This window comes from Bactrocera oleae, chromosome X, assembly GCF_042242935.1.
Source record: "Bactrocera oleae isolate idBacOlea1 chromosome X, idBacOlea1, whole genome shotgun sequence".
In the NCBI taxonomy this organism is placed as follows: domain Eukaryota; kingdom Metazoa; phylum Arthropoda; class Insecta; order Diptera; family Tephritidae; genus Bactrocera; species Bactrocera oleae.
The window spans coordinates 34,446,717-34,463,408 of record NC_091541.1 but is presented as its reverse complement, the minus strand read 5'-3'; the positions used below and the strand labels follow the sequence as shown (position 1 = coordinate 34,463,408).

The following is a 16,692-nucleotide window of genomic DNA, read 5'->3' as shown; positions in this document are numbered from 1 at the left end:
TCCTGGGCCTTCCGTTAGATGACCTCGACGACAACGAATCTAGAATTTATCACCCCAACGGGGATTAGATAATCGTTATAACAACAACAACAACATACACAATATAAGTCGAAATAATCTCCTTAAACAGAAATAGGTATATATAAAAAGTCGGGTACAATTCATGAACAACATAATAATAATCCAAACATTAGTACATTGTTTTAGTAAATAATATTTACAAAAGATTCTAATTTACTTACAAATTTAATCTTTAATAATGTTAATAATCGAAAAATATTTGAATATTTATTTATTTATTTATTTAAAGTATACAGACGTTTATCGGCATTATACAACTAAGTACTTGTAATACATATTATATAAAAGAAATGAGCGGGAAGGGTAGATATTTATATTATTTATATTGACAAGATTAACTAGTTAAGTGTCTTTGGGTTAAGGGTATTGCAGTAAGCGCAACTTAATTTCTTGGGCGAATGCGTTGAGTGATCCACTGTAAAAATCCACTTCTTCGTGTAGAGTGTTGACTAGCCTGGCAATTCGATCGTGTGGGCCATTGAGCACATAGTTCTTTGTAGTTTTTGTCGTTTTAAGCAGACGATTGTGTCTGAGTGGGAGACCCACTGGAGAAAACTCAAAGCAGCTGCAGATGTCTGTCACGACAATTTGACCATTGATGACTTTAAAAAAGAATATTAGATCAGCTACTTGTCGACGTGATTGCAGTTTGTTTATATTATACTGATCGTAGATATCATTCACTGAGGCATGAGGCCCAGTAAATCCAGGGTAACCTAGGTTTTTACAGAGCTTGAGTTGTATAATTTCATACGCGTGGTCGCCATGTCCGTGAATGGAAACCAGGTTACTGTGCCATACTCCAAGATAGGAAGAACTAGTGTTGAATAAAGGCGCAGCAAGGAGTTTGGATCTGAAAAGTCTGCTGAATCTAACTATAAAACCTAATATTTTAAAAGCCTGGATTGTGATTCTTTCGATATGCTTGTTGAAAGTTAGCTTATTTATTTATTTATTTATTTAAATGCCAATCGGCAATATACATAGATATAATAAAGAATTTAAGTATTATACAGAAGTAGCTAGGGTATATTAGGGTAATATCTGGAAAATATTTAAATAATTGTAAGTTAATATGTAATTCAGACTTGATTTAGATGTAATTCAGACGATCAGGTGTCTCTTGGTGTTTTCGGTAAAAGCAGCGTATGTTCCTCCATAGAAATCAATTTCACCTTGAAGTGAATTTACTAAATTAGCCAGTCTATTCTGAGGACCATGGATAACATAATTTTTCTTGGATTTCGATGTTTTTAGTAATATATTTCGCCTCAGGGTAAGACCAGCAGGGGCGAGTTCAAAACTGTTTAGGATCTCATGAGCATCAGTGATGTTATTGACTACTTTGTAGAAAAAGCAGAGGTCAGCGACCTGTCGACGAGAAGACAGTTTGTTTATACAGTAGCACTGGTAGACCTCATCAGTAGAGCAGATGTGACTTGGTGAAGATAGTTTATAGGCCAGTGACTTACAGAATTTACGCTGCACCTTTTCAACTTTATCGATTGTCGTGTTAGTGTAGGGAGACCAGATTACCGAACCATATTCCAAAATTGGTAGTACAAGTGACTTGAATAGTCTAATGAGTGTCCAAGGGTTTTTGAAATCTTTACCACTCCTCAGTATAAATCCAAGGGCTTTGAACGCCTTTGATGTAATTTTGTTTGCGTGGTGTGAGAAGGTGAGCTTATTATCAACAATGATACCTAAGTCTTTTATGTTCTCGACCTCAGCTATCTCAAGCCCAACAACTTTGTAGCTCGTGCGGATCGGTGAGTGTGAGCGAGCGAAAGATACGGCCGCACATTTGTTTACGTTGAGATCCAGCTTGTTCACTCGACACCAGTCACTGAGGGTATTTATGTCTTGTTGCAAGATTATGATGTCTGTCTCACAAGTGATCGGTTTAAATATTTTGAGGTCATCAGCATACAGAAGGAAATCAGAAGCAAAGTTATTACCAATGTCGTTGACGACGATGTTAAACAGTACAACAGTACTTATTGTCTATGATGATTCCCAAGTCCTTTACCCACTCAACCTCATTTATCGCCTCATTATTCAGGGTGTAGTTAGCTGACATAGAAAAACATTAGTAAGCAACTCGTACCAAGAGTGACATTTTTGCGTGTGTATTTGTGGAAATATTAGGATTGGTTATTTGTAGATTTATACAATGGTTCATGTTTAAAGCGGTGTCATGGATGATATGATACGAAACTCTTTGATTCGAGAGAGCTGTCAAAACCCTCATTTTTTTATAACATTTGTCAATCATGTCAATTTCGAGAGAAAATGAATAGATTATTGTAAAAATAACTTTTTGGCATTTTGCATTTCGATTTTATTTTAAGGTCCTTGGTTTCCGAGTAGACCTATATCACGCATATACAGCCCTAAATACGTGTATTCAAAAATTTAAAATTTTTACAAATCATAAAACATAATAAAATAATATAAATAAAAACAGCTATATCAAAGAAACAATACAACTCATAATAAAATATCATGATTTTATGATTAACGTCTTTAATGCAAATGTTTTGAATTTATAACAAAAAATTGCAAACAAACTTTGTTTATTCAAAAGTATTTGTGTCGTTCCTTGAAATTTCGTTTCGCACTGTTTTTTTCAGATACTTTTAGCGGGTTTATTTCTGGCATCCGTTATTCGGGTTTACAACTTATTGCTTATAGCTCCATTGATCTTTACACGCAACACTCATTAGAATTGTTTTTGCTGCACAATCCGGCCGTCCTTATATAGTAGATCTTTAACAAAAGTTCGACCCTAGAATATTCTGGCGAATTCACTGTCTAGTTGCTTCTGGTAATTTATCGTCGATATGATTTTGTTCTATCATCCGTGTTCGCCACAATATTTTGTAAGCAATTCAAACACGTAAGAATTTAAAAAAACTCAACTTCAAATAAATTTCGTAACTATTGTGATTCAAAGTCAACATATTATTTTTATTGGTAATTATACATTTTGACTGGGCTATAAATAATTTAATATTGGTTACCGGCATGTTTATTTTCATTTAGGTTTATATACATCTCTAAATAACGAAATGACACAGCTGATTAGATCTGTTCGATTTCAATTGGGAGATTTTTGTGACTGTCACGTATTGCAATGCAAAATCGTCTCCAGTCACAAAAATTGTCTCTAGTTTGAAATTTCAAATATAGGCACATGTGACTCTATCAAAGTACTGAATTCAGATATTAATATTTACATGTATTAAAAATGCGTAAACATCTACAAATATGCATTATTTAGAAAAACAATAATAGGTTTACCAAACAAGAAAACAAATTATAGGCCCTAGTATTTTTCACTTGCAACCTACAATATTTGTTTTTGGAACATATGTTATGCAAATTGGATGATGCCACAGAAGTTTGATTTGGTGTGGTGTGCTAGATTTTAATCAATTGAAAATATGTTATATAAAACGTCGAATCCTATGCCAAATTTTTTCGGCAAATTTCTTCACCGCACAATTTATCTTTTTTAATCTTAAGCTGAAAATCGAAGTCTGAAAAATTTAGTAAAGCTGCAATCTTAAATGTGGCTTTGTTTCGCCCGATATGGGAGCTTTTAATAACTAGTTGTGGAACTTATGTAGAATGTATCACGCGCATCCACATGGTAACTACCGCAGTTAAAATATACCTTTAAATGCCGATAGCACTAAGAATTGTCGATTGAACTTAATATTAATAACTGTTCTTATAGAAATTATATTATAAGTAACTAAAGAATATTTTGTGTAAGGTATATAATATAAGGTATACGTGATAATGTAATATTTCTTATAAAATTAAATACTGAAATTAAAACCACCTATGTGTATATTCCTAGGAATATGATACAGTCATACGTAGTCAAATATCTACTTTAATGCATTCCAATGTAATATTTGTTGTTGCTAAGACGCTTTACGTAGTATTCAATTAAATCTTGAAATTTATTCTAAATTAAAGGAAAATAATAGAACTTAAATAATTTTACATCACTCTTAATAAAGTGTGTCGGTGTGTTTTGCCAAAGTTGTTAGAATTTGTTTGATATTTTTTACGCTATGCTGTAAATGCTTGTCTTTGCTGGTATCTATAAAATAAAAATACTCATGAACGATAATAAATTTAATTTTATACGAAAAATTGAGAAAATGTATGAACCACATATTTTGACTAAACGAAATGAATCCAAACTGCCAAAGGCAACGTAATTTTGTTGATTTTTTTTTATGTTGTTGGTATAACGACAGAATTCTGTCGAGTTCACAGTCCTTGACCGGATAAAAATCCGGGTCTGTTCTGGTTAAATAGACCCGACTGTAATAGGAATGGTTAATTTTTCTTTATCGCTTTAGTTTAATTCAGAAATACATTTTAATATTAATACAATCGATTGGACATACATTTCTTTAATAGAATTAAATTAATAATTTTACAAACAGACGCAATGATATCCATAATAAAAATACGTTGCCTTACATTGTGGGGTTAGGTATAGTCAAAGGCATGAAAAAAATAACAATTTCAAATATTTTTTTTCGCCAGTAAATTATTTTTGTTAATAAAAGTAAAAACGGCGGGGATTAAGAATAGCAGCCGCCTTCGACGTTAGAATGGGTATGTATGAAATAATGGATTTGAACAGAAATTAAACATTGAATTGAAGTTTTTTTCCACTATTTAATATAAAATAAATGTGTATAAACGAATTAGGGAAGTGCTCGTGGATATAAAAGTTAAAAATATAAGTGTAAAAATTAATGTAAATCAAATAAACACGCACTTTAAATAGTTGAATTTTTGAATTTTAATAGAAAATATCTCAAAAACCATAAATCAGCGGCAACTAAATGTATATATTTTCTTAATTTAAAGAACCTTCTCTATTCGCACATACCCATTTCAACCACGAATTCGGGGGATGCTAAATTTATACGTAAAAACAGAGAACCATTAAATAAGATTTCGACTTGATTTGACAGAATTTGTGACAAAAAGTTTTTAAGTAATGCCTGTTTGTGTTGATCCAGTTCCATCACTAATCCTTGGAAATTTATATAAAATCAATCGGACAAAAAAATTAGTTTATTAATAGATAATTTAGTGCCTGATCAAAGCTTTTTTTAGTTAGCAAAATGACGACCTCAGGAAAATGTAAAGATAGAAATCAGGTACTATTTTTTTCATGTTTTCAAAAAGCTGTATAAATATCATTGGAATCTACCGAGCGGCTCTCGAGCTGCAGTGGTCCAAGAACATAGTCTTGAGAAAACTTATTTGAAGTTTTGTAGCTACTGTAAGCTCTCTTCCTGAACGTTTCAGAGCACCCTTTGATTATTATCGAATCACTCGGAAAGTATTTGTCGGATTTACTTCAAATTTTCAGAGACTATTTCCTAGATATCGTACAAGATACAATACATATAAATTTTTTTTTATTCTGACTACCCCTAAACCCTTCTGCGAGTTCGTCAATTGTATTTCTTTTGTTAATTTAATTTTATTTTTTTTTTTCAGAATTTTTGATTTGAATTGTTATTTGTTTCCACAGTTCAGTTGTGTTCATGTTGCGTGTTATAGAAACTCAAATAAACGGAGTCTGCTTAAAATGTAATTCTAAATTAAAAAATGTGTTGTATTTAATGTTTTGTTTTCACTGCTAACTATAGTTTTCGGCAGGATGTCATCAGAAGGTCCTATTAAAGGGCCCCGTCCTTTAGTTGTATGCGGTCCTTCGGGTTCTGGGAAGACTACTTTGCTGAAGAAACTTTTTGAAGAATTTCCTCACACATTTGGTTTTAGTATATCACACACGACACGTGCTCCACGTGCCGGTGAAGAACATGGCGTACACTACTATTTCATTGACAAGAATAAAATGAATGAACAAATCGATAATAATGAATTTATAGAAACTGCAGTTTTTAGTGGTAATATATACGGTACTACTAAAAATGAAGTTTGTAATATACAAAAGTCCGGTAAAGTGTGCGTCCTGGACATCGAACCACAAGGAGTCGAACAGATAAAAAAAACGGATTTAAATCCTATTCTAGTCTATAACAATCCACCAAGCCTTAAGGATTTGGAGTTGCGTTTGCGTAAGCGTCAAACAGAATCGGAAGAATCGTTACAGAAGCGTCTTGCGGCTGCTGATCAAGAGATAGCATATGGGTTGACCGAAGGAAATTTCCACAAAATCATACACAATGTGGGCATTGACGAATCTTATAAGGAGTTTAAAGAATTTATTGTAAAAGAACTGAAAGCTCAAGAAGACACAGGTGTCGTTATACGTTGGGAATAAAAAATATCTTGCTTTAAGAGCAGAAAAATGCTTTAACTGAAAAAATTCGGAGCAAATACTTAGTTACTCAAATAGAAATGTTGGCTTGTTACCCGCCTTCCTAAAGATTTGCTAGCAGTTATTAAAAATTTGGTTTTTAAATGCACGCAATTCCTAAATGTAAATTTTTTTCTGAGAAATATTTATGTATATACACTATATCTTATAGACATTGTTTGAATTTGTTAATATGTAATATACAGTACTATAATTTATACAATGTTTTAACTGAGTAAAGAATATGAAACAATAGAAACCACATTTTTTTAATTCATTATGTCAAGGTAATTGTTGAATATTCGCAGTATATCTATGAATACTTGTAGCCGAGAGTGTGCGGTATATTGATATTTCGGTCATTAAATGCAAATCGATTCTGTGAAATCGAGTGCGGGAGGATTTAACTAATTGTGCTACTGAGACAACTTTTCTATTTGCAACATTCTTTCTAGGCTCTTCCAAAATTATATGTTAGAACTAGATATTATTAAACTGTAGAAATAGTTTTTAGAAATGTTTGTGTAGATAAAGATCTGAGTAGATCCGTTTATTTAGAGAAACTCAGATTTTGATACAGGCCTGTAGTTCCAAATAAAGCCATTTGTCGTTTTTTTTAAATATTTTTTTTTTTTTATAATTATTTTAAGAAACCTTAATTAATATCCACAACATCCTAGATGAGTCCCTTTTTTATGCAGGTGTAGATAAAAATTCGATTGTGAAAAAAAGGAAAGATTTTAACATTTATGTTATGTAATTTAGTATAATAAAACTGTGCACATATATTGGACGACCTTTTTGCTTCTATGCTATTTTTGTTTTTTTTTGTTAAACTATTTTGCAGGTATCGTATGGTACATCCATCGAAATTTTCAATACGCACAATAACTTCTCTACTGCGGTTTGCACTGAACAAGAGATATTTTCTACAATAAAATTTTTGATGTCTAACTTTTATTAAAAGGAACGAATATAGATAAAACCGATTTAGCAATCGTCGAACCAGGCAGTATTTGTATAGTATGGACAAAAAAATGTCGTCGTCTTCGCAGCCACGTGTATTAAAAAAGAAACATTTTCGCGTAAAGCATCAAAAAGTAAAACTTTTTCGTGCCAACGAACCGATTCTGAGCGTTTTTATGTGGGGCATTAATCACACGGTGAAGATAAATTATTGTTCTGTATAACTAGTGTAAAATTAAAAATATATTGTTTATAATTTCAGATAAATGAATTAAGCCATGTTAATATTCCAGTGATGCTTTTGCCAGATGACTTTCGTGCATTCTCAAAAATCAAAGTTGATAATCATCTTTTTAATAAGTATGAATATCAACAAATTTGTGAGTAACGCAAATTTACTGTTTTAATTTTAGGGAAAATATGCCGTCACATTTCAAAGTCAAAGAATATTGTCCTTTAGTATTTCGGAACTTGCGTGAACGATTCAGTGTTGATGATGTCGATTATCGCGAGTCATTAACTCGCTCACAGCCTATACGTATTGAGTCATCAGGTAAATCCGGAGCACAGTTTTACCAAAGTTATGATAAATTTTTTATAATAAAGAGTTTGACATCGGAGGAAATCGAACGTATGCACGCATTTTTAAAGCAATATCACCCAGTGAGTATTTGTACCCGTTACTCTATTACTTTCATCTATACGTTTTTGTACTATATTGTATGTAGACTAATAAAGGGGAGCGTATATAGGTACATGGCTATAGTTTAAAAATTATCTCCTCATATTTATTTTTCATTTAGTATAAATTATTGAATTATATTTCCACATTTCCCTCCTTTTACATATTTGAAATTGGCCAGAATTATCCTACACTCGGTCCAATCCGAACCCAACCCTCTACTTGTTCTCAAACATTTAAGTATCTTTTCTTAACTTCTTTTCAACTTGTGTATTTATTCCCCTAGTACATCGTTGAAAAACATGGCAAAACTCTTTTACCGCAATATTTGGGTATGTATAGAATAACGGTTGAAAGCGGTCAACATTATTTTGTCGTTATGAGGAATGTATTTAGTTCCCATTTAACCATACACAAGTGAGTTCAAATTAAAATCAACTTCACATTATTGTTAGCATTAAGTAGCTTATATTTTTTAGAAAATTTGACTTGAAAGGCAGTACTGTTGACCGTGAAGCCTCTGAAAAGGAATTAGAAAAGTATTTACCTACTTACAAAGATAACGACTTTATAAAGCAAAAAGTCAAGATTGAAATTGGAGAAGCAAAATCAAAATTGTTGGATACATTATCAAGTGATGTTGATGTAATTATAAAGTTCATACTTGAAAAATTTAATGGACTATCAACTTTTTTCTCATCGGTTTGTTTTATTACAAAAGCTCCTTACAAAGTTGCACATAATGGACTACTCGCTCTTAGTCGGCATACATGACTGCGTTCGTGCTGAAGAGGAAGCATTGCAAGGGGAAAACTCTCAAGCGACTGGACGTAGCGAAAACAGCGAAAGCGAGGAATGTGATAGTGGAGAAAGGTGAATTCATTAAACAATATAAATATATTCAACCATATAATTACGTATATTGCAGATGGACTTACAATACACCACCTGATTCACCGCGCGGCGCTCAATATAAAGAAGTTGTCTATGAAGTGGATATCTACGCTATTCCAAGCATTGAAGGTAATATTAATTTTTTGTAACTATATTCTTAACGAGATTGTACTTGTGTTTTGTTGTAAATGAGTAAAAGTTCTGTAAATGAACTTTATACAATTAATGGGATGAGAACTTTTGGAAAATACTACCAAACATTGAATGGGTGTATTGTAAATTTTGTAAATACTAACAGCATTTATGTACAATATAATCAAATAAATTTCAATGAACTCATAACATTCTTTTTTGTAATTACAGAAAGGAGAGAAATATATTTTATTGCCATTATAGATGTGTTAACACAATATGGTGTTAAAAAGCAGGTAAGATCATATTCTTTCCTTTTCACATTATATTAATTTATGGGTAATGAGAGATTATAGAACACGGCGCGAAAATATATCCAAAGTACGGATTTATAATGCGTTTTTTAAGAAAAACTTATATTAAAGTTTACTTCGCACACCCATATTGCTATGGAAGTCGCCGCCGCGCTTCAAAAAAAAAAACCCTGGTCGGTTCAACACCGATGTGTCCATAGTTCTTTTGCGTGCAGTACAAAGTTCGTCGCGAAAAAAAATATTTTGGGTTGCCGTATTTTAAATGGACGAAAAAAACTACTTGTTCCTAAAGAGATGCAACTAAATCTTAAGGGATTAGTGTAGTCAGAGACATGATAAAATAACCATTTTAAATATTTTTTTTTATTTTGTTCGCCATTAAATTATTTTGTTATAAAAACTGTTTGTGTTAATCCAGTTTCAACCGAAGCTCCTGGCGGTGACTTTTACATATCCTTGGAGATTCTTTTAAATCCAATCGTACTAAAAACTAAATTTATTAATAGACTAGAGAACCCCATTCACGCGTTGCTGTGGTTCAGGTATACATTAATTATAAATTATTCAATACCGTAAAATTGTATTTATTGGTAAAAACGAAAACGTTATTTCCGAATTTGAAATCACTTCCAAATTTGAAAATGAATAATACGAATTTTCTTTGTTTCGTTATTAAGTACAAATAAACATAATATACATATATTATTTTTATTTTATTAATTTTATATTAGAGTTTGTAACAGATGAGTAATTTTCAAAGTTTATAACATTTGAGATAATGAAAGAGGGTAGATCATTCTTAGTTTTTGACAATAATAAAGGGTGTTTTTGTTTTTTTTAGAGGTATAGAACATTAATACGACGAATGTTGTCTTCCAAATGGTTAAGCGTTTGTGGCTTATGCGCATAGACCAATGACTTTACATAACCCCACAAAAAGTAGTCTAGCGGTGTTAAATCACAAGATCTTGGAGGCCAATTCATAGGTCCAAAACGTGAATTTAGGCGGAATCAACCAGAAGTGCACTCGACGATAAAATGAACGTAGTGCGCGATACGTATTCCACACAGAACTATTATTTTCGAAATAAAATTGCACTATTTGCAAGCGTTGTTCAGGCGTGAGTCTATTCATGATGAATTGCCAAACCAAACTGAGAATTAATCACTTGACAGCTGTTAAATCGGTCGCCATTTTGAACAGTAATGCCAACTTAAAGTTCTATACCTCGAAAAAAACACCCGTTATATATATACCTAATATTCTATGAACTAACGGTAGATCAATAATAACATCGTCTTTGAATATTATACAAGTACTAGCTGACCCGGCGAACTTCGTACCGCCATAGCGTAGCTTTGATGCACTACTTTATTTTGTATAGCTGACAGTTGTCCTATCTTAGGTATGAGTACCTATTTAATTTAAACTGGAATCTATTATATCCTCCATATACAAATGAATCAATATTTCCCTGGTCTCGCCATAACTGAGAAGGCGATAGAATTTAATTAAGTAACCACATTTCCGAACAAATGATGCACTTTCAATATAGTCTATGGCTGTGAATGACGATGACATTCGTTACGCACGTTTAATAAAATATGCAAAATGTATTTATTCAATCTTTCTGAGACATTTTCTTAGTATTTTTTTTTTGTAAGAACCTTCTACAGAGTATTAGAAAACTACAAAAAAAAAAGCAGCCAAATCGGTCTTGCCGTTCTCAAGTTATGGCGTGACAACGGGAAAGGGGTTTCATTTTTATATATATAGATTTCTGAAGTCAATTGCGAGTTCATTTTTTGCAAATCAGTGAAAGTGTGCTATTGACTGTGCAATGACGTGTGCGTTAAAATAGAGGCAAACGATAAAATTAAACGTTTTGCGAAAAAACTTTATTTGATACAATTTTGATCAAAACGTGAGTAAAGGGTTTTAATTTTATATATTTAATGTAAATTGTTGTTGTTTCATATAAATTAGGTATAAAAATGGGAAGAGCCAAGCACTGCAGTCCTGAATGCCGAAAACTGATAAAAATTTGAAGTTTACAATCAAAAAGCCATTGCGGTGGGAGTATAATGGTTTGGGATACTTCTCATATTATGGAACAGGCCCGCTATTTCGGATAGAAGGTAGAATGGATTTATTACAATAAATATGCCCCGTCAATGGGTGTTTCAACAAGATAATAGCCTGAAACACACATCGAAGCGGTCAAAGGAATGGTTGAGACAAAACGGTATCTCAGTTTTAAGGTAGACCCCGCAATCACTAGACCTTAATCCGATAGAAAATTTATGGCGGGAGGTTAAAGTGGCTCTGAGAGGCCAAAATCCATCCAATAAAGAGGATCTTTGGAGGCTAGTGAAGGCCGCATGGTATAAACTTCCAGCTGTTATGTGCCAGGATTTAGTGGATTAAATGCCCAGACTTTGCACAGCAGTTATAAAAAACAATGGATACTGCACTATATATTAATATAACAGTTATTATTCTTTATCCTTTCTATTGATTATTTTATTAAAAACTACAGAATTCAAATCACCGGAAACAAATAAATTTAAATAACGTCTTCTGGCTCTATTTTAAAGCACAGCCATAACGGGATATGCTAATGAGTTTTTAATTTTTTAAATTTAATTTTAGACTTTTAATTGGTATCTTAATATATACTTCATACGTTGTTTCTTTTCTACCAATAAAAAAAAAACCAGCAACAGTTTCGAGGTTGGTACAGAAATTCGAATCTGGGTCAGTTACAACCAGAAAATCACCCGGTCGAAACCGAAATGTTCGAATGCAACAAAAAATTGCGGTAGAGCAAGACAGTGTGAATGTGAGCCCTATGAAGTCGCTTCGTCGTCGTTCGCAACAGTTGGGTATGTCAACATCTTCGGTGCATCGAATACTGATAAAAGATGTTGTTGCGCTCGGGGCATTGTCACGTCCAAAGATCGCCCGAAGTTTACGGGCAGTCTCTGCGTAGCACTCCTCGTTTTTGTAATGAGTTTTCTCAATAAGAATGCGTTGCTCGATACTGAACTGCTCCATGGCTACAAAATGGAAAAACGTCAAATGGTCTAATCGGAGTGGTAATAGATAACAAAAATGATAGGAACAGTGCTGACAATCTTCAAACAAAAAAATCCTGCTCAATTTAAAAACTGCGTACTTTATGAAACACCCTATATCTAAGGATAAATCAGTTTGCAATTGTTCGCATATATGGTATTGTGGTGTTTCAACGTTTCACCATAAGAACAATTACTTAAACATTCGTTAATCCCATTGCATTAAGATAAGTAAAAAATGGCTGGGCATCGTTGCCGTTTAAATCTTGCATTGTTCTGTGCAATGCACCGAGAATATTTGTGGGTCATGCCTGTGCGTCGTTCGCCATAAACTAGCAAAGTATCCACTTTGCCTTGGCGATGCATGCTAGTTTCTGTTGTGATAATGTCTTACCGGTTCCACATGGTGCGTCCTAAAAAAAACCGCCATGTTCAGTATCAACAATCAGTATAACCCATATACATATGTTATTTATTCAAAATTACTGTTCTCTTGCAGTAGCTATGTGTTTTTATTGTTTTTATTGTTATTATTATTATTATTTTTTTGAGTTATAAAATATTTAAATGATTCTTACATGAATTTTGAAAGCATGCTTATGACTTTAGATATATATTTGGTATTCATAAAATCTATTGACTTTTAACATAAAGAGATAAAAAGTATAATCTGTCCGTCCCCTGATTCTAAGCTACTTTCCCGCCATTTTCAGCCAAATCGGTTAACCGTTCTTGAGTTAAAAATATTGTTACTAACACGACTCTCTTTTATATAGATATATATGATTATAAATCTGTTGTATGGGAGTATAGAAAAGTTTTTTTTTTTCAAAGGTTTTATCAGAGAATTTTTTAAATTTTTCTCTCCGAAAGATTCATACAAATATTTGTCAATAAAAAAAATTATGTATTTTTCATTAGGCATTTTACTTAAAATATTATTTTATTTATTTAATTTTATTTTTGGAATTTTGAAAACATGGTTATGTTTAGAAATATATAATATTTTTTAAGGAGTTTTTAATTTTTAAAATTGAAGATTTAAACTATCCTACCATTTATGTTGGATCAAGCTGTACACAATGTGCTAAATTTTGCTGAAATCGGTACAGTAGTTTAGGAGATAACCCCCGACAAAACGTGACACGTAATTTATATATATATATATATATAGAGATAATCTAGTGCCTGATCGAAGCTTTTTTAATACGCTTTTATTAGCTTGGGTTGTATGTATGTGATGGAATCTTAGAGCTAAATTTTCACCGGTTTTCAGAAGTCTGATCAACTTGAAACTGTGCAGACGTGTCAAGGACCGATGACAATGTAATAACTTGATAACAGTTTCCCATTATTTTAAAGGTGGGCGTAACCCCGCCCCCTAAATGGTTTAATGTATATAGGCTGAGAGGAAGTCCTTTTAGCCCTATTTCATACGCTGTGAAAATGGGCAAAATCAGATAATAACCACGCCCACTCTCCATATAACAGTTATGTTAAAATATACTAAAAGTGCGATAACTGACGAAATAAATGCGCCATAAGCATTTCACAAAAAAGATGGTAGGGAAAAAACTTAATACATTAAATTGTAAAATGGGCGTGGCACCACCAACCTTTAGGTGAAATCTTATATCTCAGAAACTATCAAACTAATGTCGATCAACCAAATTTGGTATGTGAGGTTACCCAGCCATTCCTATCACACACTTTAAAAATGGACGAAATCGTACAACGACTATAAAGCTATGAAGCTAAAAGCGGGTACTATTCAAATACAAGCATGTACTATCCAAAAATGCCCCTAAAGCTATGCAGCTAAAAGCATCAACGATCCAACATTTGAATAAGAAATTTACTCCAACGCATCCTTAAATAAAGTGACAGAAATATTGAGATTGAAAAATATTTGTATTATTGTGAGAAAGCGTGGGTTGGCTTGTGCCATATTTTTCGTATCGAGGACATCACACTTTTCTCACAATAACACAAATATTTTTCGGTCAATATTTCTGTCAGTTTATTTAAGGAATTATTTTTCACTTTTTAGTTTGAAGTGGTTTAAAAGCGTGTTTTTTAAAACTATACTTATTAAAATTAATAAAATGACGGAGAGAACCGAGAACCTTTTGCTAATTATCGAATCATTTAAAAAGTATTTGTCGGATTTACTAAAAATTTTCAGAGAATATTTCCAATGTATTATACTTTAAGCAAATACCAAAACAAAATATATTTTTTGAAATTTCTGTCCACCCCTAACTTTTTATCGCACTCTTTAGTATTTTTTTTCGTGAGGATCGGTTTGAAAGAGTAACTTTTAACGTGTAAAAAATATTTGGCCTTTATTGAAGTAAAAATTATTTATATTACTACTTGCATATAGTATAGATGTAAGGGGACAGCTTATGCCGAATATATATATTTTACTATTAAAATGTCTAAAACACAGTTTGTTTCGATGTCTTGACATTGTTTATTCGAAGATCAGAAATTAATTTCGTTTATTAATTTATAATTCTGTTTTTAAGGCCGCCAAAGCAGCTAAAACTGTGAAGTATGGAAGTAATGTAGATGGAATTTCTACTTGTGATCCCGAACAATATGCGAAACGATTTCTAGACTTCATGGACAAAGCGATCGAGTAATTAAATGCTTCCTTGTACGCGTATGCTGGTGCCCATTTTTAAAATTAACTGTGAACTGAAATATATATATGGTTATTAGGAATCGTCAACATGTGCATATGCCGTGCGAATTACGTATATATATTTATCCTGTTATTAATTCGACAATTTAAGTTTGATTAGCTCTTTAGTAGATTTGTCAATTTGATGCTTTTTATTTTCCTTAGAATTTAAATTTTTCAAAGACGCGGCGTTTAATGACGTAATGATAAGCATTAAGCTCCTACAAAGTATACGACGCTATCTTTGCTGTTTCGAGAGCCATTAACAAATATCAATTATTTTTAAAGAAATAATTACATTCCAATGGACACAGGTTCTCCCCGTGATTTCGGTTTATTATAACCTTCATCTGATTTCAATACTACCTTATTATATTTTCAATTGAATTTCATCTCCATATCAATAATAATATTTTTAATGACTTGAAATCACATGCATTGCATAGCATCTCCTATATTAACAATCTTTTAGCGAGAAAATGCTAATATCTATATATTCGAAAAAATTAGTTATACCAATGTATGTATGTTAATATTTCGATTTTACGTGAACACTTATGTTACCGGTCTGAATTTCAAACCAAAATTCATATCCGTATCGAGTAAACATGTTTGTAGCAATCTATATGCACTAATTTAAGTGTGTTGCATAGATAATCAAATCGAGATAATCGAGGTGAAACACCCAAACCCGCGGAAACCAAAAGTCTGCTTCATGACTACGTTTGTCCATATACTTGAATAGGAGTTATATTGATAGTTTTGTTTTTCATTTTTCTACGCGTAATATATTTCGGTTCCTTATGTCAGAATAGTGAGTTACATACTTGAAGTGAAAGTTACAAAAAAATAATTCATTTATTATTTGTTTATAATCAAGTTTTATAAAATATCTTCGGAACTAAATTATAAATATATTTAATTCACAAATTTTTTAAATGAACATATCTGGAGGAAATGGTTTGTAATTAAAATTTTTTTTTGTTATTCATTAACCATTTATGAATTCTGTAATACGTATCCAGATATTGATATTAATTTCTTAAATCTACAAAAAGTAGAATAATAAAAATATACTGAATTTGTATTTTTCCACCTTTAAAAGGTTTATTATTAAATGTTTTTCATTGACATGATCTGTGGAACACATTTGTTTAATACTTAATGACACTATTCTGTAAGCAGTCTCTAGTCACTATTTGAGACATTTTGAAGTAAAGTCTCAATTTGTGACAAGTTACGATTCATAATACAGAATCTAGACACAAAATATTGTTTAAAATTTGCCATTTGATAGTAAACGGGTCACAAAACTAAGGTGATTTTAATTTTAATTTTCAATATACTGACCATTCACTTAAAGAGATCATCACAGATATTAACCGATTGTCGGTTTTTATATTTTGTAAGCAACTCAATGATGTAAAAGTTAAAAACTATCAATTTCAAATAAATTTCGTAACTGTTGTGATGCAAAGCTAAA

At 32.0% G+C, this 16,692-nt stretch overlaps 2 protein-coding genes across 30 annotated transcripts in view; both read left to right on the top strand.

Moving 5' to 3' along the window:
* Nucleotides 1-6,713, top strand: part of LOC106623365 (uncharacterized) — a 14,235-nt gene extending 7,522 nt beyond the window's left edge. For 4 of the 23 annotated variants that reach the window (XM_070112425.1, XM_070112430.1, XM_070112431.1 and 1 more), the window contains exons 2-3: nucleotides 5,629-5,721; nucleotides 5,781-6,713. In XM_070112425.1, the coding sequence (XP_069968526.1) occupies nucleotides 5,676-5,721; nucleotides 5,781-6,418 (684 nt within the window). In that variant the 5' untranslated portion in view covers nucleotides 5,629-5,675 and the 3' untranslated portion in view covers nucleotides 6,419-6,713. Of the gene's footprint in view, nucleotides 1-3,756; nucleotides 3,880-3,910; nucleotides 4,198-4,228; nucleotides 4,265-4,656; nucleotides 4,729-5,628; nucleotides 5,722-5,780 lie in introns of those variants that run through there. The other 19 variants (XM_070112440.1, XM_070112420.1, XM_070112424.1 and 16 more) reach the window with 18 other exon arrangements.
* PIP4K (phosphatidylinositol 5-phosphate 4-kinase) overlaps nucleotides 1-16,692 on the top strand; it is a 24,188-nt gene extending 7,496 nt beyond the window's left edge. For 4 of the 7 annotated variants that reach the window (XM_070112416.1, XM_070112417.1, XM_070112418.1 and 1 more), the window contains exons 2-10: nucleotides 7,302-7,617; nucleotides 7,683-7,780; nucleotides 7,834-8,083; nucleotides 8,389-8,519; nucleotides 8,582-8,747; nucleotides 8,824-8,975; nucleotides 9,031-9,125; nucleotides 9,360-9,424; nucleotides 15,052-16,692. In XM_070112416.1, coding sequence (XP_069968517.1) covers nucleotides 7,480-7,617; nucleotides 7,683-7,780; nucleotides 7,834-8,083; nucleotides 8,389-8,519; nucleotides 8,582-8,747; nucleotides 8,824-8,975; nucleotides 9,031-9,125; nucleotides 9,360-9,424; nucleotides 15,052-15,168 — 1,212 coding nt within the window. In that variant the 5' untranslated portion in view covers nucleotides 7,302-7,479 and the 3' untranslated portion in view covers nucleotides 15,169-16,692. Of the gene's footprint in view, nucleotides 1-3,758; nucleotides 3,880-7,301; nucleotides 7,618-7,682; nucleotides 7,781-7,833; nucleotides 8,084-8,388; nucleotides 8,520-8,581; nucleotides 8,748-8,823; nucleotides 8,976-9,030; nucleotides 9,126-9,359; nucleotides 9,425-15,051 lie in introns of those variants that run through there. The other 3 variants (XM_036359214.2, XM_036359215.2, XM_036359219.2) reach the window with 3 other exon arrangements.